The sequence below is a fragment of the Poecilia formosa genome, unplaced genomic scaffold (genome assembly GCF_000485575.1).
Source record: "Poecilia formosa unplaced genomic scaffold, Poecilia_formosa-5.1.2 Scaffold260, whole genome shotgun sequence".
NCBI lineage: Eukaryota > Metazoa > Chordata > Actinopteri > Cyprinodontiformes > Poeciliidae > Poecilia > Poecilia formosa.
Genome location: NW_006800199.1, coordinates 361,179 through 377,835, shown reverse-complemented (window position 1 = coordinate 377,835; position 16,657 = coordinate 361,179). Strand labels below are relative to the sequence as shown.

At 41.1% G+C, this 16,657-nt stretch overlaps 1 protein-coding gene across 2 annotated transcripts in view; it reads left to right on the top strand.

Annotated features, from left to right (window-relative positions):
• The first annotated feature begins 886 nt into the window (after window positions 1–886).
• The window catches only part of LOC103150690 (potassium voltage-gated channel subfamily B member 1), a 55,831-nt gene continuing 40,060 nt past the window's right edge, over window positions 887–16,657 (top strand). For both annotated transcript variants that reach the window (XR_001664527.1, XM_007570404.2), the window contains exons 1-2: window positions 887–1,290; window positions 1,979–2,643. Coding sequence is in view for 1 of the 2 variants with exons in the window: in XM_007570404.2 (XP_007570466.1) it covers window positions 2,089–2,643 (555 nt within the window). In the remaining variant the exon portion in view is untranslated. The remainder of the gene's footprint in view (window positions 1,291–1,978; window positions 2,644–16,657) is intronic.

Here is a 16,657-nt window from a genome sequence, read left to right as displayed (position 1 = left end):
TGCCATTTGTAATAAAATCAACCTCACAACATGATGCTGCCATCATGTTTCACTGTGAAGATGTGCAGTCTTGTTTTCTGACACACATGGCATTTTGCACAAAGAACCAAAAGATTCATTTTGGGCCTTCATAACCCATGCACGATACATTTTTGATATGGGTTATGATGGCAAACTGGTAACTGCTTCCTTTCAGCAATGACTTTTTACATGTTAGTTGTTCAAAAAGATCCGATTTGTGACGAGTTGTTGTCCTATTTTGTCAGGTATTAATTGGTGTTTGTCGTGCTAACCTACAAAAAATGTAATAGAAAATAAACAAGATCATAACACAGTCAAAGCCAAACCACAAATCTACCTAAAAAAAAAAACTGTCTAAGTTTAACGTGAAACTGTTGGAGATGCACTTTATTTATAGGTCTTGTGTTACGATTATGGAAAAACAGATTCATGTTTTCGCATCCACCTGAATAATGTGTAGTTGCGCCACTGCTTAAAGGCCTAATGGTTGCTCTCCTTGCATATTTGTTTAGTTATATATTAGTTAGATATTAGCCAATTCTTGGTAGGACTTATTTCCCAACAATGTGACTTTAAAGGCTGTTGGTTGCAATGGACGTTAATCCAACAACCTATCAGTTGTATTGCACATCACAATTATGCACTACTTTTCTATTTTTCATACGATCCCGATCAAATACAATTAGGTTCAGTGAGTAGGACATATGTTTTTTTGATCCCACTTTCCCTACGTAAGACGTCCCTTCTAAACTCCTTGGAAGCATAACGCGATGGCAAAAATCAAAATCCACTCCAATGATGTCCAGTAGCGAAGTAACAACGCGCAATCAGTCGCGACGCTGCGGCGCTGCGAGGGTTAACTTCACGCTGGCTGGAGGAGCCTGAGTGAAATCAGCCCCGGCAGCATCCCGTCCACAGTCACAGCCACTCAACGCTGCCAGGAAGCTGTTCAGAGGCGAGACTCAGACAGGATCCCCAGCTTCCACTCCTCAGTCTACTTGTTGATTCTCTCCAGAAGTGCGGCGGGAGGCAGACAGGACTTTAAGGCGCTGATTTTTTTTATTTTTATTTTTTATTTATTTATTTTTTGTTGTTATTATTTGTATTGGCAGTATGTTTTCCATCATGTCTGAGCGCGGCTGATGATGCATCTCTCGGCTCCAGGCAGAGCGAAGGAGAGTGTGGCAGGCTTAACAAGTTGTAGCGCACTTACAAACGAAACGATGCTGATTTCGCTTCATGAGGTGAATCGTCGCATAAAGCAGACGCGTAAGTATGATGCTTATTTATTGACTACGTTTTAAGATATTTCGTTATTAGTTTGTTTAAAATAGGGGGCGTTGGAGCTGATTTTTTTTTTTTTTTCTTATCGCGTTCATAAAAGTTTATTGTTCCCCTCGCAATGTTTACAAGAAGCAAAGTAAGCTTGGATAAGCGTGGTGGAAAAAAGTGTGATATCTACCCAAGGTCCATCTGGGGCTACTTAGGGGGATAACCCGGCGTGTTATGGGCTCTTAATCAAAGTTGATAATCGGTGTCAGTATTAGCTCGGCTTAATACGAGAACAGCTCAGCTCTGTATTCACATAACAGCTTCATGTTATGACGAGCTTAGAGCGGAACCGGACTCTTTTCCGCCCGGACTGACACCTTTCAGCACCTCGGACAGCAGCACCCAACCGGCGGGGGTGGCAGATTGGGGGGTGGTGGATGTTCAGCACTGGACAGCGACTGAGTCCAGTTTATCATTGGCCCGGCTGTCCACCTCCAGTGTCAGCAAGAAAATCGGCTGTGCCTCTTAAAGCTGATTAAAATATCTATTTGGTTCTCTGATGAGTGGATAAACCACCTGACATTGCTGCTGTAGGACACCGGCGGTGTCCGCTCAGCAGGCGTTGAAAATTTTAAAATTTCTTCCTCTTGTTTTTTTTTTGTTTGTTTGTTTGTTTGTTTTTAAGCACAAGAAACGAAGCGGGGTCCTGATGCGGTCATCTCCAGGATCATGTCTTCTTAATCTTCCGGACTGCGTCTTCCAGGCTCTCCAAGTGTCCAACTGAGCTGAGCGAAGATGATCAAAACCGGCTCCCGGTTGACCACCACGCTGCCTCCGGACACCATAGACATCATCCGGACCAAGACACACTCCCGCCGGGTGAGGCTCAACGTCGGGGGGCTTCTCCACGAAGTCCTCTGGAGGACCCTGGACAGGCTGCCCCGCACACGGCTTGGCAAGCTGCGGGACTGCAACACGCACGAGTCCATCATGGAGATATGTGACGACTACAGCCTGGACAACAACGAGTATTTTTTCGACCGGCACCCCGGCGCCTTCACCTCCATCCTGAACTTCTACCGCACCGGGAAGCTGCACATGATGGAGGAGATGTGCGCCCTCTCCTTCAGCCAGGAGCTGGACTTCTGGGGCATCGACGAGATCTACCTGGAGTCCTGCTGCCAGGCCCGGTATCACCAGAAGAAGGAGCAGATGAACGAGGAGCTGAAGAGGGAGGCCGAGAACATGAGGGAGCGGGAGGGAGAGGAGTTCACCACCACATGCTGCTCCGAGAAGAGGAAGAAGCTCTGGGACCTGTTGGAGAAGCCCAGCTCATCGTTTGCTGCTAAGGTAAACTAAGGCTTTTGTTGCTGTGCAAAAGTATTCAACGCCTCCTAATTTCTACGTTATTTATTTATTTATTTATTTATTTATTTATTTATTTATTTATTTATTTATTTATTTATTTATTTATTGATGAGCAACACAAGGGACAGACTCATAAAATTAAGGGAAAATGAGGCACAGTTTTGTAATTCAGTCAACTCCAACCCCTCTTACTCTGACTCTACTAAATAAAATAAAATGCAACTAACATACCTCCAGGATCTATCAGTGTAAAAGCAGCTGTTTTGGGAAATAGCACGAGTTAATCAAGTTGTCTATGAGTTCAAAGCACAATATTCCAAGTTTTGGACGTCTCACCTTCCAATTTTCAATCCATCATTTGGAAACATAAAGTTTGGCACGATGTCAGATTGTGGTGACGTCTGAGGAGTTGCAGGGATGTAATTCTCAGATTTGGAGGAACTATCAACGGGACAACTATTAGTCGCTCTACAAGTGTTACCAATACAGAAGAATGAAAGACAAAAAGTCATTTCCAAACATGTAGAAGAAGGTGATCTGATAGATAGATAGATAGATAGATAGATAGATAGATAGATAGATAGATAGATAGATAGATAGATAGATAGATAGATAGATAGATAGATAGATAGATAGATATACAGCCTTCCCTCTCTTTCCCTTCCTCCTCTTATACGTCTCCTTGAACACAGCATGAGAAACACAGAGGAGTTGATCTTCACAGGCGTTTGTTCAATGCAATGACAGCTGAAGGGACAAACCTTTTTCTTTATAATTTTTTGTTTGTTTTTCCAGTCTAGAGTTTTGTTTCTGCAGACAGGCATGGGAGTAAAGTAAAGAGTCAGTTGGACCAGTGGGATGAATGCCTTAGATCACGTTCATGTGTTAGAACGTCCCAGTTAAATCCTTCTGTGAATCTATGTTATCAGTTCTGAACTCCTCTGGGTTTTTATTTATGGGTGTCAGAGTAGAGGGGGTGACTACGAATGTCCCCCACATTTCCAAGGATTTTATTGGTCAAAATAAATAAATAAATAAATAAATAAAACAATGTCATACTTCTTTTTCCAGATACACAATTTTGCTCTTTCTCGTGTTGGTAAAACTCATAAAATCCCCCCCAAAATACAATATAGCTAAATTTATAAAGGCTCAAGAGACATGAACACTTTTTGCAAGACACAGAAGGACTGAATGAATGACTTCTCCATTTTTAGGTCTTGACTAAATGTTTTTAAATTTAGAGGACAAACAGCAGAGATCTTTAACACCCAAGCCTCTCTTCTGGGCTTCTCTTTGAACTAAGCTGCTGCTTTAAATCTTTTCCTATCAGTAGACGTAATTTAGGGAGAAGAAAAAGTGAATATTAAAGCCGTCTGCAAATTAAAAGGCATACATAGTCTACTTGCCGGCTGGTATCGAACAGCAGCACTCCAGAGGTTCATTTGTTTCTCTGTTAATCGATGACATAAAATTAACTGTATGCAGTCTTCAAAGAGCTGCTCCGTGCTGATGTCTTCCTGGAGCACTACTGATTTGTTGTTTTGTTCTTGGTGGGTTTTTGTTACTTGAAAAACATGACACCCGTCTTTGTTTCCCTTTATTGGTTTCAGTCGCACAATAACCACTCCGCTGCTGTTGGCGTGTAGATAACAGGAGATAATTAATGAGTATTTGTTTTCCGGGCCACAGCAAACAGAACAGGAAGGAGTCTTGTCACTTGCTGTTAGAGAACCTTCCTGTGCAAAATATGTATTTTTAGCCCTTCGCATCACACCCACCCACCCACTCCCTTTTCCTCACACTCAGCCCTCTTGGCTTCATTTGCCACCTCTGTCTCATTTCCAGCTCAGTATTCAATCATCCGACTCATTAAGAGGCTCATAACTCACAGTCCAGGAAGAAAAGAACGTCACGTTGCCGGATCAATGAGGGCTGCCATGTTAACAACACGTCTAAATGGAGAAAGCGGTTAAAGATCCAACCTGGTCGTTGTTCCCTGCGCGTGGATCGCTACCTGTTCATTAGCAGCACGTTTGTTTGGGGATTAATGACGCCTGAATTAAGGAGTCAAACAGACTCCATTGAGAAATCAGCAGTGTGTAACTTAATCCCAGCTGCTCTGCAAAGGCATCGCAGGTTTGATGGAGATCGTTAAAGGAAAAAATCTGCATCGTTAAAGTATGTCTGGATCAAGTACTGATAAAACAGAAATGAAAAAAAAAAACAAGAAAAAGTGTAGAAATTCTGTCCAGATTTCATTCATTTTTTAGATTTTCTCTGCATAGACCCCTTCCACCTCCCCGGGAGATGGGGTCAGTCTGAGAGACGCATTAAAAAGACCTCCTGTGTGGAAAAGGCAAGGCGCGTATTTTGAGCTGTGATTGTCAAATCGTTACTCGACGAAGTTTCAAACACCTCTTTGAACAGGAGTTGCTACATAATTAATGTTACTCGTCTATTTAAAGACTCTGATCCATCTCTGACCTTGTGTTGCAGAGACTGGCAATCATTTTTTCCTTCAACATTCGGCCACGTTGCTTGAAGTCATGCAGCATTATAGTAAACACTTCAGGGCCTGATCTTTGGCAGCAGAGGAGCAGGAACGTTAGCTTAACAAGCGGGCAGAAACTCAAACAGCCCACTATGACCGTGTCCGCATGGATAACGCCCCAATAAACGAGGTTCAGATCATCTCTCTGCTTTTATGGTAAGTTATCACTTTCACTAACTGGGATTAATTCTCATAAAGAGCAACTCAAACGTCTAAAACATGATTCGATCTCATTCATTGAGATGCCAGGAAATGTGTCCTGAGGTTTCTCCAGCTGAATGGAGATTTGTGAAGCACAGTGCTCCCCCTCCCCAACCTGTTGCTGTGCACTCCTGAGCCAGTGGCTGAAAGAAGGCCCCTGTCCTTGTTTCCCTGGTTACAGGAAAATAAATTTGGCTGTTTGGGAACATTCCTGGTTGTGGAAAAACATTGATAATCATGGTGTGGAAGCTAAAGGGGCATTGTCACTCTTACGTTGTGTCATCTGCAAGATACCTGAACAGATAGCGTGATTAATTAACCAGCTAAAATCAGCTGGTTATTCTTATGCATAGCAACAACAACTATATGTACATGTTGCTAAGTGCTGCTAAATGTAGCACACATCTCCTAGATTGTTCTTTGACATGTTTCATTATTTTAGAAGCAGTAGAAACATTTGTTCTTTTCTATTTTGAATAGATTTAATTGTTTTATTTATACCGATCTAAATGTTGAGTTAATACTACAATTTTATAAAAACTACAATATTTTCACTCAAAAGGATCAAACTTCGAACAATATACTGGATGGATAGCTTGCTAAATGCATTATAAGCATTTCTACGTCATGCTTACAATGCATTTCTATAAGTATTTATATCTGGAATTGCCAGCACTGCAACACGATCTGCAACATTGTCCTTCTTATGGATCAGACTAGCAATTGTGAGAAAAAAAAGAAAGACAATCCTATCTATTGAGCTGAATTGATGAGTTTTAAAATGAATATCAGCTCTAAAATTAAAAACAGTGCAATTATGGTGAAAACTTCCGCTTCATTTTACATTTATGCTGAATTTTTGGAAGAATTTATCCTCCTCTGCAAGCTAAATTTCAGCCTGATTAAATGCCCCTTGGTTTACCGCATTCATTAGTCTGCATTTTACCATCGGCTCATTTCTGCTCTTTAGCGTGGCTGTGCCATTAGGTTTAACTATATTATTGAACTGTGCTGGAAATATTCCATTATGTTTTTCCTCTTTGACAATACGCTGGAGTTATATAGTGATGGGAATCAAGAATGGCCTGAAGTGTATAAAAACAAACGAAGAGTAAAGGATTTTGATTGATTGTATTCTTTGGTCAATGTAAAAAATAAATAAATAAATAAATAAATTAAAAAAAAGTTTTTAGCCGTTTAGAGCATGAAAGTTGGTGTCTTTACCTGATGATCCAAAATGCTTTTTTAGTTTATTCATTCATCACAGAGCCTGTGAATTGAGGATTTTAAACCAGTTTTGTAAACTTTAATCATTTTTTACGAGCTTCAAAGAAGAGGCCTGCTCTTTTTTCCTCCAATATTTTATTCTATAGGGTGAGACGGTAAAAATGTCACATTAAGACAGAGTTTGCTCGTCACACTTTGTTGAAAAATTGTCTCCGTGAAATTGTTTCTTCCCAAACACAGATTGCGTCTCATTCATATTTCAGTGGCGCTAAATTTTTGATTGTGCCACAATAACGCTTGACTCCAACCTAAAGGAAAGGAGCGTAAATGAAACATCTACAACACCCTGATTTCCTTGTGAGGCTCTTAGGCTGCAGTCCAAGGCGCTCCGTCTTTCAAAGGAGCGGTGAAGGGCAAAGTCTGGGAGAGTCACACCAACTTAGTTCTTTCTACAAGAGGATAAATTACAGCCAGCCTGCTTATCAAAAGAGATAAAGTGCTAACGAGCAAAACTTTAGTAATTTTATGCTTTCACTTTTGCAAAAGCGTAAATCAGCGGTGAGATTTTTAATGAAACAAATCCTAAAAAACCCAGAGTTTTCTTTTGTAGTCGCTTTCTGCTGACTCCAAATTTAAACTCAGAAAACTTTGAAGCGAGCTAAAAAAAAAGTGAACCAAAAAATTTTACTCTGGAAAAAGTAAGACATTTCATCTCATTCGTGCTAGATTGTTTTAACCCTTTCATGCATAGTGGTCACTACAGTGGACAGCTGTCTAAAAGCCATTTCCTTGTGCTTCCTGTGGATTTTTATGTTATAAATGCACACAGACCACTGAAGTGGACACTAATGCATCATAAAATACACTATCAACTACTGGCCATCAGCTGCAAATGCAAGAAATTATTTTTGCTAAATTCAATATGGCCGACAGACAAAAAAAGCATGCCAACCGACCAGGTCCCTCCTTCAAGACGACTCTTGCAGGTAAAAAAAAATAAATATTGTGACATCAGATAACTCCTAAAGATCAATACTACTGATGTGTTTCTCAAATAACTTTGTATTTGGAGAAAATTACAATTGGTCACCTAAAAAAATTTAAATAAAATCCTGCCTTTCCTACTTTTTTATGCCTTAAAAAAATAAATAAAAAAAATTGGAAAGAAATCCTGACACAAAGGATCATAATTCATTCATGAAAGGGTTAAAAACACTCTTTATTGTATGTTTCATGTAACGTAAAGTCCATCCAAATGCTCGTAATACCAGCCTACATTGAATACTAGTCATGAATTTGGTTTTAAGCCCTGAACAGAGCAGCTCTGATGGCATGTACAAATTCTGCTTCTCTGGCCGAGGCTGTGTGAGCTAATTGCACAGAAACTCCTCGTCCCAGTGAGACACAGGCAGCCATGACCAGAGGGCACTTAGCTGCACTTCTTACCACACATCAAATATTTCCGATTGACTTCACTGTAAGCACTTTGCCTTGTTGTTAGCAGAGGATGACTGTGCGCCCAGGCCGTGGCTCAGAGCGGCGTTGGGATGCAACAGTCCAGTGGTTTCTCTTAAGTCTTTAGCGTTCGAGCTACTCGCCAGCGGAAATTAAGAAAACCTGTTTGGGGACATGTTGGATGCAGAGTTATCAGGCTTTCGGAGGGACTTTCTGAAGCTGTGCAGTCGGTGTGTTAGCGAGTGACATAAGGTGAAACTATGAGAGGCCAGAGCTCATCATTTCCTCCGTTTCTCTTCACCTTCCTCTCGCTCCCTCTGGTCGCTCTAACAATCTTGCTCGGAATTATGCAGGGCATATTACGTTGTTTTCGCGATTTGTTGCCGGGTAACGGCATCTCGTTCGCCGCGCTCAGGTAGCCATAAATTTAGGGCACGCAGTTTCCCAGCTGCCAGACTGATTACAGAGCCATATATCGCCATGTGGGCCAGCGTCGAGTCGCAAGGAGAGCCTGGCTCATTGACAGAGAGATTAAGGAGTCTGTTGTTTTTCCTCATCATCATCTCCTGCACGGTTCACATTTCTTCTGCTGGGTCGCCTCTTCCCAGAATTCACATACACGGGAATTATTGTGGGAAGTCTAAATAGATGTTGAATAATTCAGCTTTATTCATCTTGATGACATCTTTAAGGCTCTGATGAATTCCTAGTAAGTTTGTTTCCCCCCAGCTTTCTCAGCTCTCTAATATAAAACTGCAGCAATTACACATTTCTAATGAAGCTTTCTAAACGTGTGGGGGGCGGAATTAGCATTATTGATTTGACATGGGGCTTCCATCAGCTTTTGGAAACCAAAGAACAGAAGCAGCATCCCATCAGAGCCGAGTGGCAGCTAATCTGAGGAGAAGATCTGTCCATCTGTGAGCAGCGGAGATGAAGATTAAACTGTTTGCGTTGAGCGTCTGCGTGACTTTCCAAGAACCTCGAGGTCTTAAAGTGTCTGGCAAGAGTGTGTGTACTTTCAGTACTCTCCCCACATTATGTCGCGTTGCTTCACAGCCACAGTGTAGACTGAATGGAGAGCATTTTGCAGAGATCAACTTTCAAATTTCGCCTCAGATTCTCAATTACATTTACATTGGGGCTAACAGATGCATAAGCTCTGAGGTCAATAATTTAATTGTGCTTAGGGTCTTTAAAAACTGGGAAAAGATGAAGCAGTACGAAAACTTTTGCAAGGTACTTCTTCTGCTGCAGCTCCAGCTGCTATAAAAGCTCAATTTTAGCTGAAACTTGTTGAGGAAATGTCAGACTAAGCTGAGAATAGATGTCATGATGGTCAGTAAGTGGAGCACAGCTTCCTACTCCTGTGGCGTATAAATCACTTTCTTTGTTGATGGAAGTGTTGCGTTACCAATGTGGACAATTTGCCTCCAAGCATCTGTGTTCAATCTGTAGGCCTGTTTCATGTTTGAATGATTACACCTCTGCACAAACGACCCAACGCACAGCCTGGCTGTTATTTCATTTACCTACATGTGGCATTGGGTTTGGCTCATATATTCATAGCTCACATCAGACAGATGCCCATACTAAACAATGAAAACGACATCAAGGGCAAAGAAATATGTTTCAAATACATGAACATGTAGAGCACTGTATGAAAGCAAAGGTTGCTTTATCTGGAGATATAATATTGGACACAGCAGAACTGCAGTTGCTCTGAATATAATAAGATTTTCACACTCTCTTTCATCACTTTCATACTTAGTTTACACTAATTATTATTTTTTAGTATCCTAAATTATTGGACCATCCAACTATATGAATTCAAAAGTATATAAGTGATTTGCCATCTTCACTCGATCACATCGGCGACAGCAGCAACATCCTCGCCTCTTAGATGGAACAACTCCGGAGCATAATACAAGCTCTGTGCTAAAAACAGAAATCACTGAACATGGCAGGGCCTTAAGTAGCTGAAAAGATAAATGTTTCTCTGAAGAGACTTTAGAAAGGAGAGAGTGAATAAAATGTGTGTTCATCAGACGAGCAGAAAGCTGCTGTTTGTTGAGCGTGAGTGAAAAAGCATGTCTTTTTTCCTCAAAACTTTAAACGTTTAACAACTTAGCTCCAAATCCTTTTACAGTAATCTAAACGATGTCGAACATGCCGTTGTGTCAGGGGGTGAAAACTCTAAATTGGAAATACTTTTTGTAGCAAAATCATAGGTTTATTGAAAACCCTGCCATCAGTGTTGGTTAGGTTTCTTCTGTAAAAGACTGGAGCGTAGAGCGGGGTGATCTCTGACCTCTTTCTTCTTTGTTTGCTTCTCTTCAGTTTACTTCGCAGGTTTTCTGTAGGATTTGGCTCTAGGGACAGAGACGGCCGTGAAAGAAAGATCATTTTAGGTTTGGCAAATATGTTGAATTGATTTATTTAGTGTTTTAGATCATCAACCTGCTGAAAGACCCGACGACAACACAACGTTTGGCTAGGAGGTAGAGGAAACCGGATTCTTATTTAAAATGACTCTTGTCACTTTCAATGAATTTGGATGAGTCAGAAACCCTCAGCATCATAGGTCCTCCACCATACTTTATTACCAGGCATGAGGGGTTTTCACATATTCATCCTTTGTTTCGAATCAATCCCACTTGAAGTGTTTGTTGCTCTAAAACTTACCTGACCACATCACATACCTCCAGATAAAGCTTAAGTTGTTTATCTCCAGATATTTCATAAATAATAAATGTTTCTTCTCTACTGTCACGACTCAGTCATCATTTGACATGTAAATGGAATCAGATGGACGCTGACGAGCCTTAAATCTTTGCTAAGTTTAAACTTTTTGTCCAGCCTTTTCTTGCAACAACTCCACTTGTTTTGCTAACAACTGCTCTGACTCTAAACGTGGTCAACTCTCCTTGCAGCCACTTCCTCATTCATGATGATCAACCAACGTCTGTGTTCCTTGAAAGGCAAATTCTCCTGTCTTTCCCATTTTGAACAGCGAAATGGGCCTCCATGCCACGCCGTCTTTACATTTCACTCTCTAGATTTCAGCTTATACTTTGTAAACAGTGAATCTTGTAATCATAAAGAGATTTAGGCTTAATGCTGTAAATGGTGCAACATCGGCTACGAGACCGAAAGCAATAATAATTATAATCCGTTGCTTTATCCTACAGAGAGACGTGATGAGATTTACCAGCTCATATTTAATATAAGGCGGGCTGAACTTTAGTCACAGACACAGATTCAAATTAACACCTACGCACATTTTACACTAACTAATCAAACATGTGCTTTATGAGTTTGGACTGCAAGAGGGAGAAGGAAAGTGCAAGCAGTGAACCGCAAATGGAAAGTTCTAGATGAACGTCATACTGTGTGGTCAAATCACAGAATACTTTACATAAAGCACAGAACAAACAAAGTCTTGCAAGATTATTTTTGTTTTACTTTCCCGGTACACTCACCTGCTTACAGTATGAAATAAGAGTAGTTCATAACAGAGTTATAAAGACAGGATGTCTCTGTCTGTTCCAGATTGGCTCATATAGCTTCTTGGGAAAAAAAAGAAGTAGGTGACTGATGCCTTCTGAGACTTTTCGCTGCCAGTTTCCGCAGAGAGAGGTGATCTAGCACGCTACATTAGCTTATCACACAAGCCAGCTGAGGCGACGCGCTGAGTGCACATCCCCACCACACAGTATCTCCTTTTTGACAGACCTATAAAATCCATGCCTCGCTCTTCAGCAACGTTTCTTATCTGTCCCTCTCCGTCGCTCACCGACGCAGCGAGCAATGCGGCGCTCCTGGCTGACACTGACATTAAGAAGGTGAGAGGTCAATAGTAAGAGGACAGAGACACAACTACTTTGCTGCATTGCTTCATTCATTATTCAGACGGGCTTGTCAGCGAAAGAACATCCACTCAAGAAGACGCAGAGCGGCTCGGGGCTTCGTGGTCACCACCAGAGGAAAGCAGAACTTTCCGGAGAGGTCGACATCAGAAACTTAAAGCTGTCGCTCGCTTCCTCTTGAGCCTCTTCTCAGAGTGCGACGCTTTTCGCCGCTCACCAAGCAGGTGGTGATTGAAAAGGTCGGCTCCCCAGCTGCATGGCTGAATAATGGATTGGAATGTTGTTGACAGGGAGTATACTTGCTGGATGCAGTCCATCTCCAAGCCCTCACAGTCGTGTCTACATGACACAAGTGCTGCCAGGGCTGTACTCTCCTTGTCAAGCCCTGGCAGCACCAGAATGGAGGAAAAAGTCACCTCCTGCAAACATAAGCAAACACTCTCATGGAAGAAAAAACAAACAAAAAAAAAACACAACACAATGACACCATGCGCAAGAAAGCTCGGATATTTAGTTCTAAAGTTTAATTACTTTGAAATGGCACTTTATTTTTTCAATAGCTTGTTGGATTTTTATTTTATTTTTTTTTTACGCTTAGTAAGCTTTACCTTTTCCTCTCAGTGTCATGGTTGCTTTCTAGTTGAACCAGGTAGTTTGAGTTTCCAAGAATCAAATAAGAAAAATCAACTAAAATTCAAGGATTTCTGTACAGGTAAAAGGTGCTCATATATTTGCAGTTCATTCTGATTTTTATTCGGTGTAGGACGGCTGCATGGTGGGGCAGTGGCTAGTAAGAAGGTGTCGGGTTTGAATCCCAGCCTGGGCTTTTCTGATTTTCTCGCCGTGCATCCAGGAGGATAAGCAGGTACAGACAACGGATGGATGTAAGATCATTATTGACCATCGAACCTGCAGCAGATAAGCTGGAACTTTGTTCATTTAGTCATTCCCGAAGAATCAGCCTTTTTTATTCCGTGTCACTGCAGGAAAAAAAAGTGATGTGATGATAATATAACTGAGGAAGTTCAGAGCCGTGACTCTTTGTTCCGCTTCTCTGATTTTCCTTAACATTATCCTTCCGTCTCCTCTCGAGTCATTGCTTCTCATGCGTGCGATCCTCTTTTTTATTTGATGTGGTTGAGAGGGAAATTGTGTCTGGAGGTGGTTGAGTCTAAATTTTCTTCCGATCTCTAAACAGAAAGCTGTTTTCCAGCACCAGTCCACAGTTTGTTCACGAGGAGAATTAAGAATAAACAGAAAAACACAGCAGTTGCCATGCTACTGTAATGGTTCGCTAATGAGCAGAGAGCAGAAATGGCTGCCTCCACGCCTCATCGTATGGAAGAAGGGGCAGGTCATATGATATCCAGATGAAGATGAGGTTCAGCAAGCACATTCAAATGAGTTTCTTCCCTCTCCATTAGCTTATCACCATGCACTTCACTCGTTACAGGATGTGCCTTGTTAAAAAGAACGACGTCTAACGTGCTCATGTCAGACTCGTATGGATATTTGTGCAGTGGGGCACACCACTTACATTTAACCCTTTACTTTCAAGCACTCTCTGCTGTCCTGCCCACCTTATCTGGTGAATCTTTATTTTGTGATTTAGTCAAAATTACGTCTGAGTTTAGAGCTTTTTTGAAAATAACGAGACAACAACCATCCAAACAGCTGTTGTGTAATTTTACTCATCATTTTACTGATCCATCTTCATTCAGGAAACGGTTGAACTTGAATTTCTGGAGGGGGAACAAAGGAGATATTAGATGCAAGAAATCACAAAAAAAATAAAAGCATGACTAAATGTGATGTTTGACAGTGAATATACAGCTCTGCAAAAAAATTAAGAGACCACTCGAAATGATCAATTTCTCTGATTGTACTTTTTATATGTAAATGTTTGAGTAAAAGCAACATTGTTATTTTATTCTATGAACTATTGGCAACATGTCTCTGAAATTCCAAGCAAAAATATAGTATTTATTTGCAGAAAATGGGAAATAATCAAAATAAAAAAAAGATGCAGTAATTTCAGACTTCAAATAATGCAAAGGAAACAAGTTCATATTCATTTAGAAACAATAATACAAATATTTTAACTCAGGAAGAGTTCAGAAATCAACATTTGGTGGAAAAACCAGGAGGTTTTCAATGGGGTTCAGTGCAGTGGGCTCTTTAATTTTTCTTTTATTTACAAGAACTGTTTGCAGAGATTGAAGGAGCAGCACATTTCTTTGAATTAAAATGTGGTTATTTGTTGAACAGTAATTACTTGAATCTCGTACAGAACCCAACACCTTACAGATCGAAACAAAAGGTTCAATTAGCAAAAGCACACCTCTTGGTTTCTCGGTGCAGGCCGTCACCTCTGCCTCGCTCAACTGGCAAAATTAAGGAAAGTGTTGGGTTACAGAGCCGGTGTAGATCTTATCACCTTACATCATTTTAGACAGGTGCCAGTGACACACTTAGGCACAAAAAGCACAGTAAACAGAGCTTCATTTTCATTATGCTATCACATTAATTGCTTTGCAGAGTCACTCAGTAGATTCTTGTCTCCAGCAAACAGAAGGAGAACGAAGCACAAACATTCATTTTCCAACTCATTCTCTGAGGATTCGCTAATGCATCAGCCTCAAAGCTTCAGAACAGTCTGAGTGATCAGTCTGAAATGAATGATCATGCATTTGAGATCCTCTCGAGTGTGTGAGCTCGTCACACCGCACAGTGTGTTTTCAGTGATCTTAAAGCAAAGTCTGAGTCTGTGAGATTTGTGGGGATAATTCGGCTCTTTAGTCTGGTTGAATGGAGTGGGAGCGAGGTGAGAGGTTCTCCCAGCGGTCCCACCTCTAATGATGACTTCAGTGTAGCCTTAGCCGATTTACTCACCTCACTGCTTACCTAGGTGGACTTCAAAGTAGCAGCTGCCGCATGAAGAAAAAGACAAAAACAGTCAGGAGGAGGTCAATTCGATCCCTGGATTGATGCATCTTCCCACCGTCTCCAGTTTGTTTGGGTAAAGAATACTTCATTTAAACTCTGCCGGTCGATAGACACGGACGGTCTTTGTGTGAGGAGCAGGAGAATCTGTGGATGTTTGCACAGGCATCAGTGGCGGGGCTGTTTCAGCAGAGAAGGCCTGCTATTTGCATACTGACATTTAGCTGGACAATGCAGAGGAGAAGCAGCTGTTAATATTATCTGGGGTGTTGCTCAAGCTAATGAGGTACAGCATGCATGGAGTGATGAAACCACCTCAGTGTGACATCCAGCACAACCCCAGCGTATTCCCCCCTTTTGCACAGTAATGGCGCTCCACTCCCAAGTGACTTCCATAAATAAATACGCTGTGATAAATGTGCACACACACGCATGCACCTAATCTGCTTGTCTTGTCTATCTCTTTCTTTTTCCAGCATGTCATCTTTCCACACACAGATAAATGCTTAAATAGACACACCGATGCTGTCATTCGGGTGATTGCTCGTGACAGATTAGAACCTTTTCAGTGGACTATATCAACCTGTAAGGCAGTCATCTAATTTCTTATTAGCAGACTGTCGGGTTCGTGTGTGTGTTTTGTTTCTAAATCAGTACAAGGTGCAGCCGAGGTTCTCTGTCAGGCGGAGGGAGAGACATAGATGGAGTGGGAGAGGGCGAAAGAGAAAGACGGATCCGGTGTTAGATAGACTGCCACTCAAATGATTGGTGTGATAGCGCTGGGTGTGTAGAGGATGGAAAGTGGTCAGGAGGTGGAAACACTCAGCACTCTGTTCGCCACAATGGAGACGGATGCTCAGTTAGAAACGCACTGCACCTGTTCGGTGAATGCAACCAAAGAAAGACACAAGAAATGTCTTGTTTTTTTTATTATTAGTTTGAATTTTTCAACACACAAAAAATAGTTTTAACAGTTAACAGGTAAAGAGAATGAATGCCGTCCTTAAATTCCTCACTCACTCCGGGTTTATTTTGTTTCCTATCATTCCCCAAAATTTGGGTCTGGGTGTGAGATTTTCTGAGGACGAGGGACATGAATCAGTGGGATGAGCTTATATTTTATTTTCAAAGAGCAACAACCAAGCAGGAAGCTATAAACAATTCATAAAGAGTCCAGGTTGATGTTGGTTTGAGTGTATTTTGTGGCTGGGTGTTCAAACTCCACTGGTGCTCGATATTAATGGCAAACACTTGAGTTTTCACAAGAAAATGAGAAAGTGCATTATCTTAGTTTTATTCCAGTGATGTCTAGCCCGTCTCTTTAAATATACAGGTGATTATTTGTGGCATAATGGCTGCTGTAATTAGTGTCTTAGTTTAGTTTAATCTGCATGTTGATGGCTCTTAAGCATCTGTTGCCTTGAAGCATTTATTTTAAACAAAAAAAAAAAAAAATCTCGCTGCAGTACTAAAAACCTGGAATTGAGATGATGCTATGAACCTACGGAGGCACCCACTGATCTGTAAGGTAAGAATTAAATAAGAGCAATAAAAAAACTGTAAAAAAAATAACTAGCCAAATTCTATTAGGTTAATGTTAAATTTAGGCTTCAGCAAGGTTAAGTGTTAGCAAAACACTTGATAGGTGAGAAAGAAATGTTTTTCTGGGTCAGCATAAGTTGTTTTTTTTTTTGTTGTTGTTGTTCTATTTAAAACGCAACAGAAAGATAAAGTTTCTTGTCTGGAA